The sequence below is a fragment of the Dromiciops gliroides genome, chromosome 1 (genome assembly GCF_019393635.1).
Source record: "Dromiciops gliroides isolate mDroGli1 chromosome 1, mDroGli1.pri, whole genome shotgun sequence".
Taxonomy (NCBI): Eukaryota; Metazoa; Chordata; class Mammalia; order Microbiotheria; family Microbiotheriidae; genus Dromiciops; species Dromiciops gliroides.
Window position 1 is genome coordinate 108,476,033 of NC_057861.1, and position 21,621 is coordinate 108,497,653.

General features: G+C 37.7%; 1 protein-coding gene across 2 annotated transcripts in view; it reads right to left on the reverse strand.

Moving 5' to 3' along the window:
- Nucleotides 1-1,134: 1,134 nt before the first annotated feature.
- Nucleotides 1,135-21,621, reverse strand: part of SQLE (squalene epoxidase) — a 48,764-nt gene continuing 28,277 nt past the window's right edge. Inside the window, exons 3-11 of one of the 2 annotated variants that reach the window (XM_043979341.1) lie at nt 19,202-19,382; nt 17,016-17,112; nt 15,803-15,916; nt 15,543-15,714; nt 6,890-6,985; nt 5,096-5,238; nt 4,629-4,725; nt 2,482-2,569; nt 1,135-1,664 (exon numbers count right to left, since the gene is read on the reverse strand). In XM_043979341.1, coding sequence (XP_043835276.1) covers nt 1,475-1,664; nt 2,482-2,569; nt 4,629-4,725; nt 5,096-5,238; nt 6,890-6,985; nt 15,543-15,714; nt 15,803-15,916; nt 17,016-17,112; nt 19,202-19,382 — 1,178 coding nt within the window. In that variant the 3' untranslated portion in view covers nt 1,135-1,474. The remainder of the gene's footprint in view (nt 1,665-2,481; nt 2,570-4,628; nt 4,726-5,095; nt 5,239-6,889; nt 6,986-15,542; nt 15,715-15,802; nt 15,917-17,015; nt 17,113-19,201; nt 19,383-21,621) is intronic. The other variant, XR_006354223.1, reaches the window with a different exon arrangement.

Sequence of the window (21,621 nt, forward strand, 5' to 3'; positions counted from 1 at the left end):
CTCTCTCCTGACCTCCAGTTCCATATTGTCATCAGCTGCAGAATACATCCTCCTGAATATCTGGTGGGAGGTTATCTCAAACTCAACATACTCAACATCCTACCTACCTGAATCATCGTTTTTCCTTTATCTAATGGGACACTTTTCCTTTACATAAGGGGAGTGCCACCTTCCTGGACACCCACGTTCCTAAGCTTGGAGTAATCCTTGACTCTTTCTTCTCTTTCACCCCCATATCCAGTATGTCAGGTTTTTTGTCAGTTCTACTTCCATAAAAAACATCTCTCATATCCATCTCCTTCTCTTCACTCAACCATCCACCCTAGCTCATGGCCCTTACCACTTTTGCTTTTTTAAATTGCCTCTTTGAGTTATTCTTTAATTGTGCTTCATTAATTTGTTTTTATTTTTTTAAATCAGAACTTAAACACTCCCCACAAAAGAGCATGTCCATACACCCAGAGGAACACAAAAGAGGATTCTATATAAAATCATGAATTTCTATTTCATTCCACTTGCTTTAAAAAAGTATATAATTGGGGGGCGGCTAGGTGGCGCAGTGGATAGAGCACCGGCCCTGGATTCAGGAGTACCTGGGTTCAAATCCAGCCTCAGACACTTGACACTTACTAGCTGTGTGACCCTGGGCTAGTCACTTAACCCCCATTGCCCACCAAAAAAAAAAGTATATACTAGGAGGACCTGAGTTCAAATGTGGCTCAGAAACTTGACATTTACTAGCTATGTGATCCTGGGCAAGTCACTTAACCATCATTGTTACCCCCCTCTCCCAAAAGAAAGAAAAAAACCCCCACATTTACAGTTACCCAATGATACAGCAGAGCAAAAATAAATGAGCAACTGAAATATTCACACAAGTATCTCTTCCATTTTTTTCAACCTTAAAAAAAAAAATGAAACATTGACATCAGTAAGTTCTGCTATAATACCAAACTAAATGAACTGGATTGCAGTTTAATCCTAAAATTGTTTGCTCATCCTTTTTTCAATGTTTTTTCTACAAGAGTTTTCAGGGATGTACAATTTTACACTGTTTAGTCTGTGGAAAACAACAATATTTTGCCATTTTCTTGAGGTTAGATGCAAACGCCAACAAAAAGAAGCAAAACCATAAAGATTTCAATCATCATTTAGTTTATTTGCATAGTCAACAATTTCACATACTAAACATAATGGATCCCAAAAGAAAACATATTCTATCAGGACTTAAAACTGATTTGTGATTTAACAACCATTTCTCTTAGATAGCTAACAGTCTTCGTTTTAATCGCAAAGCAAAACATTTATTTACAACTGTTTACACACAGAGAAGGTCAAAACCAAACCAATCCCCATCTTGCCCATGTGTCCGTGTTTTAGTGACAGCATAGCATTCAGCAGGATGAGTCCTCCAGAAGTCTCTTAAGGCTTGGTGAATTCCATGTAGTCATTCTCCTACAGGCTTCCCTTAAGCTTAATGTAAGTATTTCAGTTCTGAATAAATGAGAGGAATTATGACACAGCAAGCTTTGTAAAAGATAGCACCGCTGTTGAAAAAGGCTCGGGGTTTTGTGCTCCAGGGTTCTGACTTAAAACAAAAGTAAACAGCATACAACGCAACCGCAAAAAAATGTCCAAGTAGAGTCAGGGGATTGGGCGTCAATCTATAATAAAAAATAATTACATATTAGAAAGACCTAGTCATCTAAGGTTATTTTTTAAAAACCCAATAGGGTACCAATTATGACTGCATCTTTTAAATTAAACGGCTATTCTCCCAATTCAAAGGATTTTGTAACACTGTCTTTTTTCCTAGCTCAATGACAGGGACACATGGTTTATTTTGGGAAACCTGAGTTTTAAAAACACTGTAGTTCTTTTACAGTTATTTTTTGGTTCTTAGCTTCTGTGACCCCTGACAGTTGGATGGAGGACAAAGCTTCCTAGAGACTTGGCCTAGACTAGCTAAGTGGCATAAAACCTTAAAGATAACTTTTTCTGTAACAACTTTATAGAAACTGTAATGTATATAAACTTAGATAAACTTTTAAATTAGTGAAAAAAGGCTAATAGTTTCATTTTCCAGCCAATTTTTTTAGGAACATATTCTTAGAAATATGTGTACTTTAAATATTCCTACTGTTTTTTCATGATTCCACCCACTTGTTAAAGCTAACTTTAAAAATACCTAAATTGCAACAGTAACAACAGAATGGATAATACGGATTAAGCCACAGATAATCAAGAAGCTTCATCTTAGTCATAGGTTTTATTTAAAACCTCTACCACAATAGTCGCTCACAGGTTTTCCATTGCCCATCTTCTAAGGAAGACGCCAGTGAGCAAAAAGCAGAGCCAAAAGGTATCAGGCAAGGAAAAGTGGACATCATGAATAATATATAATAATTATTATAGTCTAGTCAAACCAGTCATAACATGTTTGATTAATTTTTGTGATAAAATTAAATTTATATAACTTACACAGAGAGCAACCCAACTGGACCAGTAATACATTGTCCACCGAGCTTGAAGTAACAGAAACATGCTCTTCTTAACTGATGCAGGGTCTCTAGAATACGATTTAAAAGTTACCTTTAATCAAAATATTCATGTATTGATTAACACGATAGCAATATTAAGAAGCTAAAGATGAGACAGAACTGCTTATTAGAATGTAATCTAATTATAACCAAGACTTGTGCTTACAAAAAATTCCCTATTCTCAATTTTACTAACCCATTCTTTCCACAAATTTTATAGTCTGCATTATGCAGACAAGAATTAGTTAAAAAAAAAGTTTTTACCATCTGTTCATCAAAATAAACCCTCCCTTCATTCCAAGATCATTTAAACACAATTGCTATGTAAGAATTCACTTATTTTTCTAAAGATTTATGAAGTCAACATTCTTATTTAATCCATAGAAAAATCTTAGATTTGAGGTGTGACACACTCGGCCGACAAATGAAAAGCTGAATAAACTTTAATTTGTAGATGCATTAGTCTTTATGTGAATGGTTTCTGAGGAAAGACAAGGCCTGGAAATGTGACTTCCCCAGAAAGTGGAGACAGACCATGATCTCAGATGTAAGACTGGCTGCCCCTGATGGAGGAGTTGAAGGAGAAAGGATGGAGATATAAGGAAATAGACTGGTTTCAGAACAGGGCAGAAAACTAAGATGAACAGGAAATTGGAAGGTCCTGAATATTGCCTTGGAAAAAAAAACAGGGAAAAGAAGAACAGAAGAATGAGATCTAGGAATTTCTGGGGCTACTGTCAAAGTTCAGAGTAATTCTGACTTCGACCTGAGAAGCAAACTTAGGGCCTAAACTGAAAAGAGAAAACTCCAAGGAGGTGGGGGGGAAGAAGAGGGGTGAAAAGAGAGAAGAGGGGCAGTTAGGTGGCACAGCGTATAGAGCACCACCCCTGATTCAGGAGGACCGGAGTTCAAATCCAGCCTCAGACATTTAATAATTACTAGCTGTGTGACCCTGGGCAAGTCACTTAACCCCAATTGCCTCCCCCCCCCCAAAAAAAAAAGAAGAAGAAGAAAGAAGAAAGGAGAGAAATAAGAGGAGAGAGGAGAGATATGAGAAGAGAGACAGACAGAGACAAAGAAGGAAAACATGTAGCTTAAGAAGAAGGGCTAAAGAAGGAACCAACCATCTGGAAGGATGATGAAAATTACAGTTTCTACAGTCAACTAATTAATGTTCTGAATCTATGCAAATTTATAATACAGAATATTTATAATTTACCTAATCTGTCCATAGTTTGTATTCAGAGTCCTCATTGTAGGTAAAATATTTATGGGCTGGAGGCAGCTAGGTGGCGCAGTGGATAAAGCACCGGCCATGGATTCAGGAGGACCTGAGTTCAAATGTGACCTCAGACACTTGACACTTACTAGCTGTGCGACCCTGGGCAAGTCACTTAACCCCCACTGCCCCACAAAAACAAAACAAAACAAAACAAAAAAAATGTTTATGGGCTTAAATGAAAAGCATAGGCTGTCCTATAGTGGACAAGGTGGGGTGCGGGGTGAAGTACCCCAAGAGAAGGGTGAAAAGTGAAACCCAGGGACTCAGACTTGGAAGGAGAAATCTCTCTTCTCAAACTAGCAAGCATTTTTCAAGTACCTACTATACACAAGAAAATATGTGAAGTCCTCAGGGTACAATTACAAAGCCAAAAACAGTCCCTGCCCTCAAGAAGCTAACACTCTACTTTCCCTCTGCGGGATAAGCCACAGAGACAGCCAGGAAAGAGGGAGTAATGACACGATCCAGGAGCCCTCCATCGGGCCTGCTCTTTTGTCACAATCACATAGCACCACTGTGTGTCAGGATACTCGATTTAGCCCGTAATACACAAAACCTGAAGAGTAACAGGGTTCTTCTCTGTCTCTCCTATATTACTCAAAGGACTAATGCTACCTTTAAAGTATCTTGTGGAAAAGAACTCACTTCACTAGGAGGGAAGACTCAACTGCCATTTCTTAGCTACATAACTTTGGACGAGTCATTTAACGGGCGGTCTCTATTGACATGTCTGTAAAATGAGGCATGTGGTAGAGCTCTAAGGCTCTTTCATTTCTAACACTCCATGATTACAATCCCTCACTTACCATCTGTGCCAGAAAATAATTCATAAAGAGCCTGAGCAAGAACATTCACAACAAATGAATAGGACTTTCTTCTTGACCGATAGAATGAATTGTGGGCCTAAAAAAGAAAAAAGTGGATCTTTTATAAGGTAAGAAAAGAGAAGAAAACTAAATTTTCCTAATGATTTTTCTAATTCCCCCAAACTGAGGGCTATGTTGCTCATCCCAGTGACCTCCTGAGCTGGGGTAAGTCACTCCTAAGCTTGAACTTACATTTTTTATGAGATGAAAGAGTTTTCTACAATTAAGTAGAAACCCAATGTCCTAATACAGACATGAGAGGCCTTGAAGAGCTAATGGTCACAACAAATCCAAGCAGCACATGCAGGTTTATTGTGGAGCAGAGATCACAGATCACAGGATGGGTTCTGACCTTCAGAGGCCTGGGACAGGCAAGCTCCTCTGAGGACTAGGATGAAACCGCTTACCTGGAGAAGCGCTCTCTCATCATAAAGGTCGGGGATGTTCTTTAGCAGGCTCCTCCATATTTTTATGTCGTTGAAAACAACACTCATTCCCCCACCAGTAAGAGGATGTCGTATGTTATAGGCATCTCCCAAAATGAGAACACCTGCCCCAAGACACAAGGAAATGATCACTGATAGCATCCTTTCATTATCACTGCTCTGTTCATTTTTATTAGCTGCTGTTAGAACAACAGAAGAAAAGACTATAGAGGAAAAAAATTAAGAAAAAATAATTACAAGTGAAATTTTCCTCTGGTGAACCCTCAAGAATCTATAATCAGATTATATTAAACATTTTTACAATCAAGTGTACAAATTACAGCAGGACCTTTAAAACTCAATAATGGGGGGCAGCTAGGTGGCACAGTGGATAGAGCACCAGCCCTGGAGTCAGGAGTACCTGAGTTCGAATCCGGTCTCAGACACTTAACACTTACTATCTGTGTGACCCTGGGCAAGTCACTTAACCCCAACTGCCTCACTAAAAAAACAAAACAAACAAAAAAACAACAACTCAATAATGTATTTTAGTAAATGAAAACCACAGTGACACCTTCAGTCAAGGAATCCTAGAGTATCTTGGCAAGATACAATCAGACTCCTGAACATGAGGATAGGCCTGTCCTTGCATGTGGGGACCTGTGACTCATAACAGGAACTTTCAATTATAGGTTTTTAGATGCAATGATAACAGCACTTTAGCAGCCAAGAATCTTCAAACAATTCAAAGATAATACTCTTTGAAAGAGGCCTCATAAAAATAGGACATTAAAGCTATGTATCATATCCTAAAAGAGGAAAATAAAGTCTCACAAGTCTTTTCTCTGATAATAGCAAGCTAACAATATTGTGAGATATGATGAAATTTTAAAAGTTAAGTTTGATTAGAAATCTCCAAAACCAGAGAAGAAGCGGTTGGGAAAATGCGATAGATAACTAAAAACAATTGTTTAAATACTTAATAACAAAATTTAAATCATGTTTCCTTTGGATAACAACACAAACAGAATAAACCTACATTGAATCTAAGCTCAATTTTTTCCTTCTCTAAAAGGTTTTTTTTTTTTTAATATAGACAAGAAACCTACCTAACCTAAAACCTACACCTCCATTTTGCTATATGAAGAGTCCTCAGCTTATTAATATGCTTCGGTTAAGGAACATCCACAAGCACTGATTGCCATCTCCTCTTTTTCTTCCCAACTGCTGCCTAAAATGCCACCCATTTCTGCTTCTCACTTTGCCCTAAAAAGAGGAAGAAGCAGTAGGAAAAGCCATAATGAGAGTAGGCAGTACTAATAATAAAGAAACAAAAGGGAGGGAAGTAAAGAAAGAAAGGGGTGGTAGGACACTGCTGGAAGACTTTATCTCCCAATCTCTTACTCTTCACTGCTGCTTTCTCTGCAACCTCTTTACTGTAGGAATGTTTTTTTGTTTGTTTGTTTGTTTTTGTTTTTTAGTGAGGCAACTGGGGTTAAGTGACTTGCCCGGGGTCACACAGCTACTAAGTGTTAAGTGTCTGAGGCCGGATTTGAACTCAGGTCCTCCTGACTCTAGGGTCGGTGCTCTATTCACTGCGCCACCTAGTTGCCCCTACTGTAGGAATGTTAAAGCTAATTTTGGAGGTAATGAGTAACTGCAGTTCAATAGTACTTTAATACATTTGAGTTATTTGGTAGATAAAGATGCACTTAATAAGTATATCCCATTTAGTTATCTGACTACTTTCTAAAATCTGTTTTTATTAAATTGTACCTCGTTTATTTACTGGTGAAGGAGGAAGGAAACTTGCAGGCATAGACCTCAACCGGTCATTCTGAATTCCCTCTAGGAAAGGTTCTTTTATATGATCTGCAATAAAACACAGAAAGACATATTTAAACCAGTTTAAAACACTTCAGTTTCAACTGATCATACTTTTTACCAAATAATTCCCTAAACCATATGTGACTAACGAATACCTTGTATAGACCCCAAAGGAAGAATTAAATATACCCAGAACAAAACCTCAGAATCAAAGCTTTAAAAATCCATTCAAAGTGAAGCACTGATGATGATGCAGAACCTGAGAAAAACTCTTGAATTTTGCACTAATGGCATTAAAAAAAACACTTTCTAGAGGCTTAGACGACAGCCCCTTTGAGTTGTCATCTAGCCCTAACTTGCATCTTGAGACACTTATGTGGCTTTCCCAAGGTAACAACCAGTTTTCAAACCCAGGCTCTAACTTAAAATCCTGTAATAGCCCCAACAGGATAATAATAATGATCTTTAATAGAAGGGGTAAGTGGGATTGGGGAAGGGGAAAAATGGAGCAAGACATTGAAGTACTTGCAGTAAGCACAACAGCAAAGATCAAGGAAGGACAACAGACTTGCGTGATAAAGGGGCAATCCTAAGTGAAACAAGAGTGGGTGCCTTTTCTAGCCCAGGTCAACAAAAGTAGATAGCCAGAGGCCCCAAGGAGGGCATCCAAGTTAACTAGACTCATGCCTACAGCTAGGTACCATGGCAAGGAGCATAGACCAGAAGTGAGCCTGCAGTTCTGTTGGTCTGCCTCCATCCTGGAATGAGACCCAACTGGCAGCCTGTAAATAGACCAGAAAATATACCAGAGGCAGGGGGCTGTGGCCAGTAGCTGTGTTATGCAGATTCTGAACTAGGAGAGGAAGGGTGGAGAGGAAAAGTGACTCCATGAGGCAAGAAACAGTGGAACAAAATCAAAGGGCTGGAAAAAATGTAAGGTATCTCTAATCACAAACAACTGACCTGGATTATAGGACAGAAAAAAAATCTAAGAATTATTAAGAGTATCTGAAAATTTGAACAAAACCAGAAAAAATATCAACCACCAAAAAACCTGATACCATATCGAAGAAATCAGGAATAAAAGCTGATTGAGCCTAGTAGAATCAGAAAGCAAAATGAAAATAGAAAGAATATACTGAACACTTCTTGAAACCCCAAAATCTAGAGTTTCCAGATCAAATAAAAGTCACTGTAAGCAACCAGAAAAAAAGGGATTGAGTACCAAGCAGGCATAGTCAGGATCACACAAGACCTTGCAGCTACCACCATAAAGAAGAGGAGAGCTTGGAATACAATATCCCAGAAGGCAAAAGATAAAACATATATACCTAATAAAACTGAATATATTCCTACAGGGGAAAAACTGACCTTCATTTTCAAGAGTTTCAAGCATTACTGATAAAATGATCAGAGCTTAGTAGAAACTCTGAAAAGCAAACAGGAGTCAAGAAAAACACAAAAAGGCAAATACATTTGAGCAATTAGAACTATATAAGAATGAAATATTTGCATCTTAATAAAGGTCACAGAAGAAACTAAATAAAACAATGCCCAGGAAGTCTTGGGTTATGTTTGATGATCTTAAAGAGAAAAAAGAGAGGGGGGAAAAAAGAATAAACTAGAGAAGAAAGAGGATTGAACTTATCTCATATAATCAAGGTGGGAAAGATTTAAAATATGGAGGAAGGGGTAGAGTAGAAGGTATCACTTGAAACTCACTTTCAATTTGAACCAAAGAGGATAGAATAAACATGCACAATGGGTTTGGTGTAGAGATACATTCAACTTAAGAAGGAAACGGGAGAGAACTGAGAGAAAGGAGGTGGAATAAGAGGGAAGTTAGACTCAGAAAAAGGTTAGTCATAAATAAAACAAAGTCTAGTGTTGGAGGGTGGATCAAGATAAAAAACAGACTAAAAACCTGTGACTGAGGCCTGGGCATATGGAAGAGAAGTGGAAGTACACTGCATCAAGTATAGATCATTAGCACTAAGCACATTCCTTTTTTTCTCACTATTCTCTTCTTTATAAAAGGGGGAACATGAGGCAAAGACAAGTCTAAAAGGATAGGATGGGAAGAAATACACTATTAAGAACATAACCAGGAACATGAATGAGCTAAACTCACAAGAAACAAACACCTACACATATATAAAGAGATGGAAGGGCAGGCAATTGAGCACAAATCAAAAGTGACAAGATCCTCTAAAAACTGTCATAAACATTAAAAACAAGCAGGCTAGGGCAGCTAGGTGGCGCAGTGGATAGAGCACCAGCCCTGGAGTCAGGAGTACCTGAGTTCAAATCCGGCCTCAGACACTTAACACGTAAGACCTGTGTGACCCTGGGCAAGTCACTTAACCCCAATTGCCTCACTAAAAACAAATAATAATAATGCTCTTTAATAGAAGGGGTAAGTGGGATTGGGGAAGGGGGAAAAACCAAACCACCAAACCACCAAAAAATCCAAGCAGGCTATTACAATAGTCCACATGTGAGGTGATGAGGACCTGCACCAGAGTGGTGGCAATATCCAAGAAGAAAAGGAGCATATTTGAGAGACATTGCTAAGTTGAAGTCAATGGCTCTTGGCTATAGGTTAATTATAGGGGATCGGAGATAATAAGGAGTCAAGAATGACGTTGTGAACCTATGGGAATGGAAGGATTGTTGTGCTCTTGACAGTAATAAGGAAATCTGGAAGGGGAGGATTTGGGGAGAAAGATAATGAGTTCAGTTTTGGACATGTTCTACTGAACATCCCCTTCAAAATGTCTGATACATATTAGGAGATGTAAGATTAGAGGAGAGCAGAGAGGTTAGGGTCAGATGAGATTATAGAATCATCAGCACAGATGATAACTTAATTCACTGGACGTAACAGGAGCACAAAGAGAAACAGCACTGAGGGAGAAGAGGAAGGGGCAGACTGCTGCGGGACACCCATGGCTAGCAGGGACGACTTGGACAAAGATCCAACAAAGGAGACAGAATAGGATTAATATATCATTAATTTCAAAGGAAACAATGAATTAAAGGCAGGAAAATATAGAATAATGAAACGCAAATGACTAACAGATTCTAGTTTGGGCTCTCCTCACTATATTAATTCTATGTTGGCCTCTCCTTCTGATTGGATGGCTCCTCCAAGAATCTCCACTTAAGGAGGGTGTTCGGGCCAGCCAAGGCTCATTCCTCTCCAGGTGTATTCTGTGCCTCCTCTACTATGCCTCAGCTCTTCATATTGAAGTCTCACTCCAGCCATGCTTCTGTAGCTTCTCCCTTTGACTGAATGGCTCCTCCCAGAACCTCACATAAAATAAGGAGCATCCCCAGGCCAGTCATATCTTATTCTTCCTCAGGCTGTATTCTGGACTTTCTTTACCATCAACCACCTCCCATCGCACCCCTTTTAGCTTCTTTTTATGGGTTGTCTTTATTAGAATGTAAGCTTCTTGAGAGCAAGGACTGCCTTTATTTCTACTTGTTTTTTTATTCCCTTAATAAATGACAAATGACTGACTTTTAAAGTTGCAAACCTCTCTGGGCTTCAGTTTCCTCATCTATAAAATGAAGGAAAAATCTAAATGATCCTTCACGACAATATCCAGTTCTACAACTGATTCAATTTTAAAAGAACCTCTTTTTCTATATATGCATTTATTCAACTTAAGAATCATGAAAGCCAGATGATCAAAGAAGGAGCTCTAGCCACATAATCTGAAAAAAATCTTCCCATACCACGTAAATCTTACAAAATTATAACTTCCTCTCTATGACTCATAGTAGAAAACTCTGTGGTTCATGGACAAGAAACAATTAAACTAATCATAGAAAAAATTGAGAAATTAGATAAAAGTTTAAAGAAAAGACTGTTCCCAACACAAATTTGCAAGTTTAATTTCAAATATAGTTTAACTGGCTAAGGACAAATGAAAGCTTATGAAAAAGAGAGACGGTTTCACTTTTTGTCTTTCTTTTTTGGCAAATCTTCAGTGCCTTAAAACCTTTTGAAGGTCTTTTTAGTTGCGGATTTTTAAAAGCCTAGGTAATGTTAGCTATAAGACCAGAAAAAGAAAATAAAAGAATAAACATAAGCAAAGAGGAAATAAAATTATTACTTCTTTTGTAGATGATATAATAATGGTTTCCTTGGACAGTCCTAGAGTCAACTAAAAATTAATTGAAACTTTGGCAAAGTTTTTAAAGAATATAAATAAAATAAACTCTTATACTGTCTGTATTTCTGTATATTATCAACAAAACCCAACAGAAGAGATAGAGAAATAACAACAGAATGTCCAAAAACACTCGAGAAACCACATACCAAAGCACTCACAGGAACTATATGATTCCAACTACAAAACCTTCTTCTTCTTCTTCATTTTTTTTTTTTTTTGCTGGACAATGAGGGTTAAGTGGCTTGCCCAGGGTCACACAGCTAATAAGTGTCAAGTGTCTGAGAGCTGCATTTGAACTCAGGTCCTCCTGAATCCAGGGCTGGGGCTTTATCCACTGTGCCACCTAGCTGCCCCAAACCTTCTTTATAGAACTAAAGATAGACCCAAATAATGGGAGAAATATTAATCGCTAATGGCCTAGGCTAAGCCAACATAACGAAAATTATAATACTAACTAAAATAACTTACCTGATGACACATCACAAAATATTACTTTATAGAATTAGAAAAAACAACAACAAAATTAATCTGGAGGAAGAAAAAGCTCAAGAATCTCAGGGGAAATAACAGAAAAGAGAGAAGGTGGTCTAGCAGTACCAGATCTCCAACTTTATTACATACTATAAAGCAGTAATCATCAAAATAATTTGGTGTGGGTTAAAAAACTGAGGTCAATCAGTGGGACACGGTAGGTACAGAACAGACAGAAGCAAATGAACATAGTAGTCTAGAGTTTCATAAACACAGATCTCCAAGCTGCTGAAGGATCATTTAATAAGAAGTGCTGAGAAATCAGTCATGGAAGCCTAACTGAAATTAGGTGAACGGCAGCATTTCATGCCATGTACCAATAGCAGGACCAAAGGGATATGTGACTTGGATAATAAAGGGTGACATCATGAATAAAAAGAGCAACTAATAAATTAACCCTTTAGATCTCTGGATAAGGAAGAAGTCATGGCTAAAGAAGGGATAGAAAAGATTACAAAAGATAAAATGGACAATTCTGATTATATAAAATAAGTTTTTGCACAAATAAAACCAAAGCAGTTAAAATTAAAAAGGGAAGGAAATAGCTAGGAAAAACATTTGCAGCATATTTCTCTGACAAGCATCTCATTTATAAGATATATAAGGAAATGATTCGAATCTGTGGGAATAAGGGCCCTTCCTCAATTGATAAATGATAAAAGAACAGGAACAGGAAGTTTTCTAAGGAAGAAATTGAAGATATCAATAGGTATAGGGAAAGAATGCTCAAATCACCAGTAATTAGAGAAATGCAGATTAAAACAACTCTAAATCTCCACTTCACACTCATCAAATTGACGAAGAAGACGAAAAAAGGAAAAAATGTCGAATACTGGAATGGCTGTGGGCAAATGGACATATATGGGCACTTTGGTTACAATGGCAAGATGATCCAGCCATTTTGGAAAATAATTTGGATATATGCCCCCCAAAAGCACATTACTTAACTGTGCATACCCTTTGATCCTAAAATACCTCTACAAAGCTACACCCCAAAGACATCAAAGAAAGTAGATAAGCACGCCTATGTATTTGTTCAGTCATTTCAGTGTCTGACTTTCTGTGACCCCACTGGGGGGTTTTCTTGGCAAAGATACTAGAGAAGCTTACCATTTCCTTCTCCAGCTCATTTGACAGATGAGGAACTGAGAGAAATAGGGTTAAGTGGTGTGCCTAAGGTCACATAGCTAGGAAGTATCTAAGGCCAGATTTGAACCCAGGAAGATGAGTCTTCCTGACTCCAGGTCTGGTACTCTAGCCACTGCACCACCTAACCGCCGAGCTCACAATGTACAAAAAGATTTATAGTAACTTTTTTAGATAATAAAGATCTGGAAAGTAAGGGAATTCCATCAGTTGAGGAACGGTTGAACAGTTATGGTCTATACTATGGAATATATGGAATAATAATATAATTACTATTGTGTGGTAGGAAATTATGAAGTGGGAAGATTCAGAAATTCCTGGAAAGATTTCTAATGAATTGATACAGTGAAATGGGTAGGACCAGGTTAACAATTTCTACACTAACAAGATTGAAGTATTCTGATTGATGCAATGACCAATCACAATTCCAGAGGCCTAAAGATGAAGTATGCTATCCATCTCCTGACAAAGGGGATACACTCAGAGTGCAGAAATGAAACATATTTTTTAGACATGGTCAATGTAGGATTTGTTTTGCTTAAGTATGCATATTTTAGGTTTTTGGTTTTGTTTTGGGGTTCCCACCCATTATGGAGAGAAAAAATATATTTTTGTTAATTGGAAAAAATTAAAATTTTAAAAGCCTATATACATGCAAGAATATTTACAAATGTATAAAGAATAAATTACATAATCCTTGGGATTATAACTACCTAAGTAAATGGCATTGTGTCAACAGGCATCATGAGTTATGTGAAAACCAGGTTTATCACAAGAGAAATAAACATGAATGTGGAACCCAAAGGGTTCCCAGTCTTTACAGAAGTTTATATTTGTATAATAGCAGGACAAAGGGAGAAGGGGATACCAGGAAGGGGAGTGACATGAGAGGGGAAACATTGCAGCAAAGATCAGAAAAAAGATAAGACCACTCCCCAGGGGGAGGAGCCAAGTGATGGCAAAAGCCTCCTTTTTTTCCCTTGGGAACTGCTAGACCATGAAGATAGGAGGGCCTTCTTTTCTGCAAAGGAGCCCAGCTGCACAGGAACTGCCCCAGCCTGGTTGGCACCTGATCTTGCCTTCCAAGGACACAAAGGGAGTCCAGCTTGAGGTGCAACAACAAATTATGTTGGCTGAGGGGGAGCTTCATCCTTGACACATTCAGGGCCTCCTGCATGCTCTGGGTCCCCTGTTTCTGGAAGATAGGGCAACTCAAAAAGACAAGTTCATGGGACCCCTTAACACGCGTCAAGCTTTAAAGAGAGTCGTCATACTGATATAGCTGAGGAGGTATATCTTTCAAATAAAGGTCACATTACTTAAACGAGATTGCTTTGAAGAAAAAGGGGGGACCCATAATCATAGGTTGTGCTCAGGTTTTATATGTTTAAAAACATACGGGGAGAGATGGCATTTCATTTTTTTTAATATAAGTAAAAACTATCGGGTAATAGGAGACACTAAAACTAAAGTTTTAACACTATAATGAGAAAAGGAGCAAATATTATCTACTAGGGATTTTAATTAGATGATAAATGGAAAGCACAGGCTTTAGAGTCAGACAACCAGGATGCAAATCCCAGACCTGCCCCTCAGATAGTGTCGCTTTACCCCTCAGATCCTCAAGTTTCCTCATCTATAAAGTAAAACAGAATAACCTCTAAGCTTCCTTCTAGTCCTAAATCTTAAATTAATTTACTCACTTTTTCCCTATGGAAACCCATTTCCATGAAAAGCTTTCATTTTGAAAGGTAAAGTCACTTTTAGTTAACTTGCTTGTAAAGATTTTACATGTTTAGGTATTGGCAAAATTATATTTTCTCCTGCAAAAACCTCAAAACGAACTGATTTAAAGAACATTTATTCAAAACTCACAACAAATTTGACTTCAATTTTCGACTCCATAACAGTAGAGATGTGAACTAGATGTTAGCCAAGAGCCCTTTCAGGTAGATGGTCTCTGACTTTTCCCCTATATTTCTAAATCAGAAACTTTTGAATGACTAGGCACTAAATAGGTCTAAGGTACCATTTCAAGAAAACAGAGAAAGCAGAGTACTCTTTGTTCTTGATGAGGACCAAGCCATCAAGAGATGATGTCAAGACTTGCAGTGAACTGGATTTAAGTGAGAGAAGGCTGTGCAAAATCACCAGCCTCACTGTCTCCTCCAGACCCATCTGAGTCCAGTGGAAGACAGACATCAGGATGATAACGGCTGGAGATGGCCCTGGATGTTTGAGACAACTGGGGGTTAAATGACTCAGGGTCACACAGCTAGTCAAGTATCTGAGGCCAAATTTGAACTCAGGTCCTCCTGACACCAAGATCAGTGCTCTTTCCACTATGCCACCTAGCTGCCCCAACTTTATAACAGTCCCAGTAATAAGTCAGAGAAATAAGAGCAAATGAAAATGATAATTTTATTATAACAGGACAATTTGTTATCACCTAAAAATCACTTTTATTGCCAACTTTTCTCTAATTACTTGGGTATAGTGGCTTTAAGTTATAGGTTTGGACAAAATAATGAAACATTTCAACCAATTTTTCACTATTTGCTCATGTCTTTAGCATTGTTTAGACACAAAGTGATTAAGTAATGGCGCAATGGAAGTGGGAAAATAACAAATCCAATAATAATAATAATAGTAGCAGACATTCATATAACTCTTTGGTTGTTTTTTTTTTGGTGAGATTTTACTGCCAAACTGTAATAAGAGAAAGAGAATCCTTTTCTTACCGGGTAACTGTGGATAAATTTTCTCTACCATATAATCTCTTAAGTCTCTTGGCATGTCTCCACGAATATCAACAAGAACCCGAGTTTCATTGGATGAAATCTGGTAGATGAGAATTGGGCTAGGATCTGCTAAAATGAGCTCAGCATGATTTGCTTTAGATTGTGGCACATCCTGCGGGGGAAAAAAACCTGATCGCTTAATTATTTTCTAAAACTTCAAACTATCATTATTTCTTCTCTAGATAAGATTCTTAAAATACCTTCATAAGAAAGCCAACAAAATGGGATGTGACTGACAATGTACTGGAGACCAGGTTTTTCCTGAACTTGGAGAAAAGCCCGTCTGCAACAACTATCAATGGTGCACGGAGTTCCTGTAACATAAATTAATGTTTGTCAGATAAAAAATGAAATGTACAGTAAGCATGTTTAAAATGTAAATCCCTATTATATAAAAGAAGTTGTTTTGACTAGCTAAAAAGATTAAGGAATGCCTATCTCTCTTTTCTAAGTGTTTACCCTATCAAACATCTTAGACTCCAAAGGATATTTTGCTTTCTGCAACATTTAAACCATGCAGGTCTTGAAATATATACTGAGGATCTCAGGATTACTAGAAGATAAAAGGTCAAATTTTGTTTACAAATTACAGGGAAATTTCCCAATTCTTCCCTCTCAAAACTTTTGTGTTATAAGATACTGCTAGAAAGTATTGTTGTTATAAAGGCATTTGGCCTAAATACTTTTACTTCTCCGATATGAGTAGGAAGAACCTTGAGAAATCTCCTACTGAACTATAACAGTCCTCAGAAAAAAAAAAGGAGACTTGGCAACAAGTATATCTAAAAAGAAGTGAGGAAAGAACTACTAGATCAGTCTTAGTCTCTCTCTCTCTCTGTCTCCTCCAAAAAAACTAACATCAGAGTACTTCAGGATCTATTTAAGGGTGTTGTTCTACCAGAGACTTTAATTAATTTAACTTGTAGTAATTTATTCTTCCTTCATTCTTTCCTTGACCCTTCCTTCTCTCCGCTCCCAATCCAGTTCCCCCAACTACTCTACTAAACTTTTTCCACTAGCAATCGCTTTTTACATAAAACCAGGTATGTAGGTATATAAAATAGGTATACAAATCAAACATTTACTGTCAAATTTTTCATGATCTCACCATTCAGTTACCCACACTTTAAGAAGCTTTGCAGTCCATTTCTACAGTCCATTTCTGATCTCAGATTTGCTATCATTATAAAATTTTGTTTCAAGAGCTTTTTGAGCCTTGTCATTTTAGACAGAAAGATACAGATGATGCATGATTAATATGCTTCAGTTTAAAATGTTCTTTTCTTGTGCCTAACACCCTCTAGTGCTCAAACACTAAAAATGAATAACAAAAGTCTGAAACGAATAAAAAATTAGCTCTTTTATAATAAAAATTATCCATCTTTTTATGAAGAAGAGTTTGATAAAACTCACCTTGGTATCTCCAGTTTCTTTATCTCTGTACTGAACTCCTATCACAATATCATCTTCCTCTAGCAATTTCACCACAACTCCTTCAATGTACTTTGTACTAAAGAAAGAACACAAAGAAGAATAAAAATGAAAAGATTCTTACTGTTTTAAAACAATGAACACACTTAAGAAACTTGCGTCCGTCTTACTATATTCCTTTTTGCTTTCTCATTCTAACTCACTAAAACGGATTTTGTTTATATACATGTACTTCATTTTGGAATCCTGGCCACAAGAAGCAACATAATTTATTTCATTCAACCTTTCTAAAGAAAAATATTAAAATGATATCCTTTAACCAAACCTTTTTTTTCTAAACTAGCATCTAGTTATTAAAAAATATGTGGCAGAGTATGAAAATTAAAGTTAAGAACTTGGGCCATATGGTTTTTGTCTAATATCCTATATCTCATATTTTTACACATTTTAAAGTTTAAAATAATGATGCAGTTAACATTCAATTTGTTAAGAAAATAATTTATTCTCAAGTTTCAAGATTAGCCACATAGATCAGCATCAGCAGCTGCCCTAGCCTAGAGCCCGTTGCTTCAGTGCCAGTCTCAGTCTGCAAACAAATGACCTGAGAACCAAGCAGCACCTTCAGAGGCATGGTGGGGAAGCAAGGACCTCCACCTCCAGCCTGCCAATTATAGCTATGGTAGCTCCAGGGGAACCCTTCTCTTCTCCTTCCTTAGTAGATACTACCTGCCCCCCCAAGTCCCAAAGCCCCTCTGTATATTGAGTCTTGGAATTTCTCCCCATCCCCGTAAGCATCCATGGGTCCTGCTACTTTGTCCACCAGGCCCCAAGTACCAACCTGGCTGTTCTGTTTTCCCTGAAGCTGAACCTTTCTTTATGTTTTACCTCCACTAATTAAAATGTGAACTTCTTGACAGTCTTGCTTTTCTATTTGTATGCTTGGCATATAGTAAAAGCTTAATAAATGCTTTTCTATTACATTCTCTAATAAAGGTTTAATTTGTTTTAGACAGCATCTAGGACAAGTGGGTCCTTAATAAGTCCTTAATAAGCTGAGAATAATATTTCTTCATAATGGTATGTAACTTTAAAAAGAGTCCAGATCAAGCAGTCATAGCCAAGATCATGTTTATCTGTTGAGGGTCAGCAGTGAGGCTGGGTTGATACATATTGCAGCCCTATATAGTCTATAGATACGGAAAGGGTTGGTACTGGATCTATTTCATTGGTGTAGGGAATATCTAGGTGAGGCAATAACCCCTATCAATGAAATTCAGCCACTCAGAGTCTTAGATAGCTATAAAGACAGTTGTTGAGAGGTTAAGTCACACCGCTAAAATGGGTGAGAGGTAGGACTTAAACCCTGGTCTTCCTGGCTTTGGGGACAACTCTATATCCATTACATCATACTTCATGGATGCTGATACTAAAACATCTACAAATCTAAGTATCCAACTGAGCAAATAATGACTTTGGGCCTTGGTCACAGCATCACATAGCAATAAATGCAGAGTACTTGTAAGAGACCAGAGTTCAAATCTTCGTTTCAACATTTAGTAGTTGAATGACTACGGATCTGTGACTTAACCTTTCTCAATTTGCTTCCTTAGCTATAAAATGGGAATGATACTTGTACTACCTTCTTCATAAGTATATTGAGGGGAAAACATTAAAGTGCTACATAAATATGAGCTATTATTGGTCAAAAGAGAATTCTATGCTATGCCTTTAAAAGCAAGTCACAAACTCCCTTGGTCTCAATTTCCCTCTGTAAAATGAGGCTGTACTAAAGTAGCCTCTGGGATCCCTTCCAAATCTGAAGCTCTGACAAGGCAAAATGCCCTGAAAATCACATGCCATTGTATTTAATGTATTTTAAGTAGCCAGATGTCACACTGGTAGCTCGGAAATGGCCCAAGAACTGAAGGAAGTTCTTCAGCACACTGGGTGGCTGGCTCCGCAATAGGGGATTTATAAAGGCACAAGAATCATAAAGGTTGAAAAGACCTACAAGGGCTGTGATCTTCATTAGGAGAGGAAATACCCACACTTTTGGTACCACGGACCTATTAAATTATAATATTTGCCACAGAAATCCCTTAGGAAAATTCACTTAATATTTACACTAGGGCAAAATGATCACTAAACGCTGTAAGCTATAGCCTTACTTGGGTTCTGCCATAGCTGCCCTTCGGAGATTCATGATGAACCGTCCATGATGAAATGCCCGGCCACTCTGCACCTGACTGTTTGCTGAGCATGGGAATGGAATTTCAACTTCTTCGCTGCACCCTTCGTTATGAATCACATAGCCATGGACAGTGTGGGCATCGAGGCCTTCCACTGCATCTACAAAACAATTCCATTCAACAAAATCAGCTGTGCCCACTCGGTGCCTAGGACCATGTTAAAGACTGTGAGGGGTTTACAAATAAAGCTTAAGACATTCTCTGTCCTCAGAGAGCTGCCATCCAAAAAAAGCGAAGGGGACCACAATGACTGTGCTAATGTAACACCCACACATCCTCAAATGGATCTGTCATCTCACTGATTTGGATGTTTACCTGAATCATGCAGACACTGAAACGTATCCAGGCCTGCCCAGGCTGCAGGGAGCTCACCAATGTGCTAAAAGGCTTCCTTGCTTTCTCCTGACTCTCAGTGATGCCAATGCAACACTGGGGTTGTCCAATTATTCTATCTGATCTTGCCATGTGACCAGCCAAGGAGCTTTTTAGTTCGGATGTTTCTCTAATGACATCCTCGACTCCAGTTCTTTCAGGTTTCTTTCTTGTTGTTTTAGACTACGCAAACCAATCATGAACTTCTCTGCTGCCCTCTGTGGGACACACTAAGACCTGCAGTCACACAATAGTGATAGAATGGGGTTTTTTGTTGTTGTTTTTTAAATAAAAGTATTTTATTATTTTCCAGTTAAGGATAGTTTACAACATTTGTTTTCATAGGTTTTTAGTTCCAAATTTTTCTCCCACCCTCCTTTCCCTCCCTCCTCCCCAAGACAGAAAGCAATCTGATATAGATTATATATGTACAATCACATTAAACATATTTCTGCATTAGTCATGTTGTAAAAGAAGAATCAGAGCACAAGGGAAAAACCTCAAAAAAAGAAGGAAAAAAACCAAAAACAGCCCAAAAGTAGAAACATAATCTGCATTCATAATCCACAGTTCTTTTTTCTGGATGTTGAGAACATTTTATATCATGAGTTCTTTGAAACTGTTTTGGATCGTTGCAATGCTGAGAAGAGCCAAGTCTATCACCGTTGTTCATCACACAATGTTGCTGTTATTGTGTGCAATGTTTTCCTGGTTCTGCTCCTCTCAGTCAACATCAGTTCATGTAAGTCCTTCCAGGTTTCTCTGAAATCCTCCTGCTCATTGTTACTTACAGCACAACAGTATTCCATTACATTCATACACCACAACTTGTTCAGCCATTCCCCTATTAATGGGGATTCCCTCAATTTCCAATTCTTTGCCACCACAAAAAGAGCTGCTATAAATATTTTTGGACATGTGGGTCCTTTTCCCTCTTCTATGATTTCTTTGCGATACAGACCTAGTAGTGGTATTACTGGGTCAAAAGGTATGCACAGTCCCATAGCTCTTTGGGCATAGGTCCAAATTGCTCTCCAGAATGGCTGGATCAGTTCACAACTCCAGCAACAATGCATCAGTGTTCCAATTCTTCCATAGCTTCTCCAACATTTATTATTTTCCTTTTTGTCATATTAGTCAATCTGATAAGTGTGAGGTGGTACCTCAGAGTTTTTTTAATTTTCATTTCTCTAATCACTAGTGATTTAGAGCACTTTTTCATATGGCAATAGATAGGTTTGATTTCTTCATCAGAAAACTGCCTGTTCATATCCTTTGACCAATTCTCAACTGGGGAATAACTTGCATTCTTATAAATTTGATTTAGTTCTCTATATATTTTACAAATGAGGCCTTTATTTATACACTGGCTGTAAAAATTGTTTCCCAGCTTTCTGCTTCCTTTCTAATTTTGGCTGCATTGCTTCTGTTTATACAAACCCTTTTTAATTTACCATAATCAAAATCATCCATTTTGCATTTCATAATATTCTCTATCTCTTGTTTGGTCATAAATTGTTCTCCTCTCCATAGATCTGAGAGGTAAACTATTCGTTCCTTTCCTAATATACCTATGGTATCACCCTTTATGTCTAAATCATGTACATATTTTTTTCTCACTAATATTCTAAATGCTAAAAGACACTAGAATAATTCTGATTTTTGCTCTAAAAAGTCAATGGTCTGTACATATGCAACAGATTCAAGGATGACTTAACAAATAGTTTCCTGTATATTAAAATATAATTACTTTCATTTTTTGTGATGTAATTCAACAAATACCATGTCTTTCACCATCTGACTATTTTTTCAGAGAAAGCGCTCATTATGCATAGGCATGAGGCATCCATGTAACCCACAAGTCTTTATCCTTTTGATCTTAGTAGGCAAAAGACAATTCCCGTCCTCCAGGAGCTCACAATCTAATGGGAGAGAGCATGCAAGCAACTATGGGCAAATAAACTATA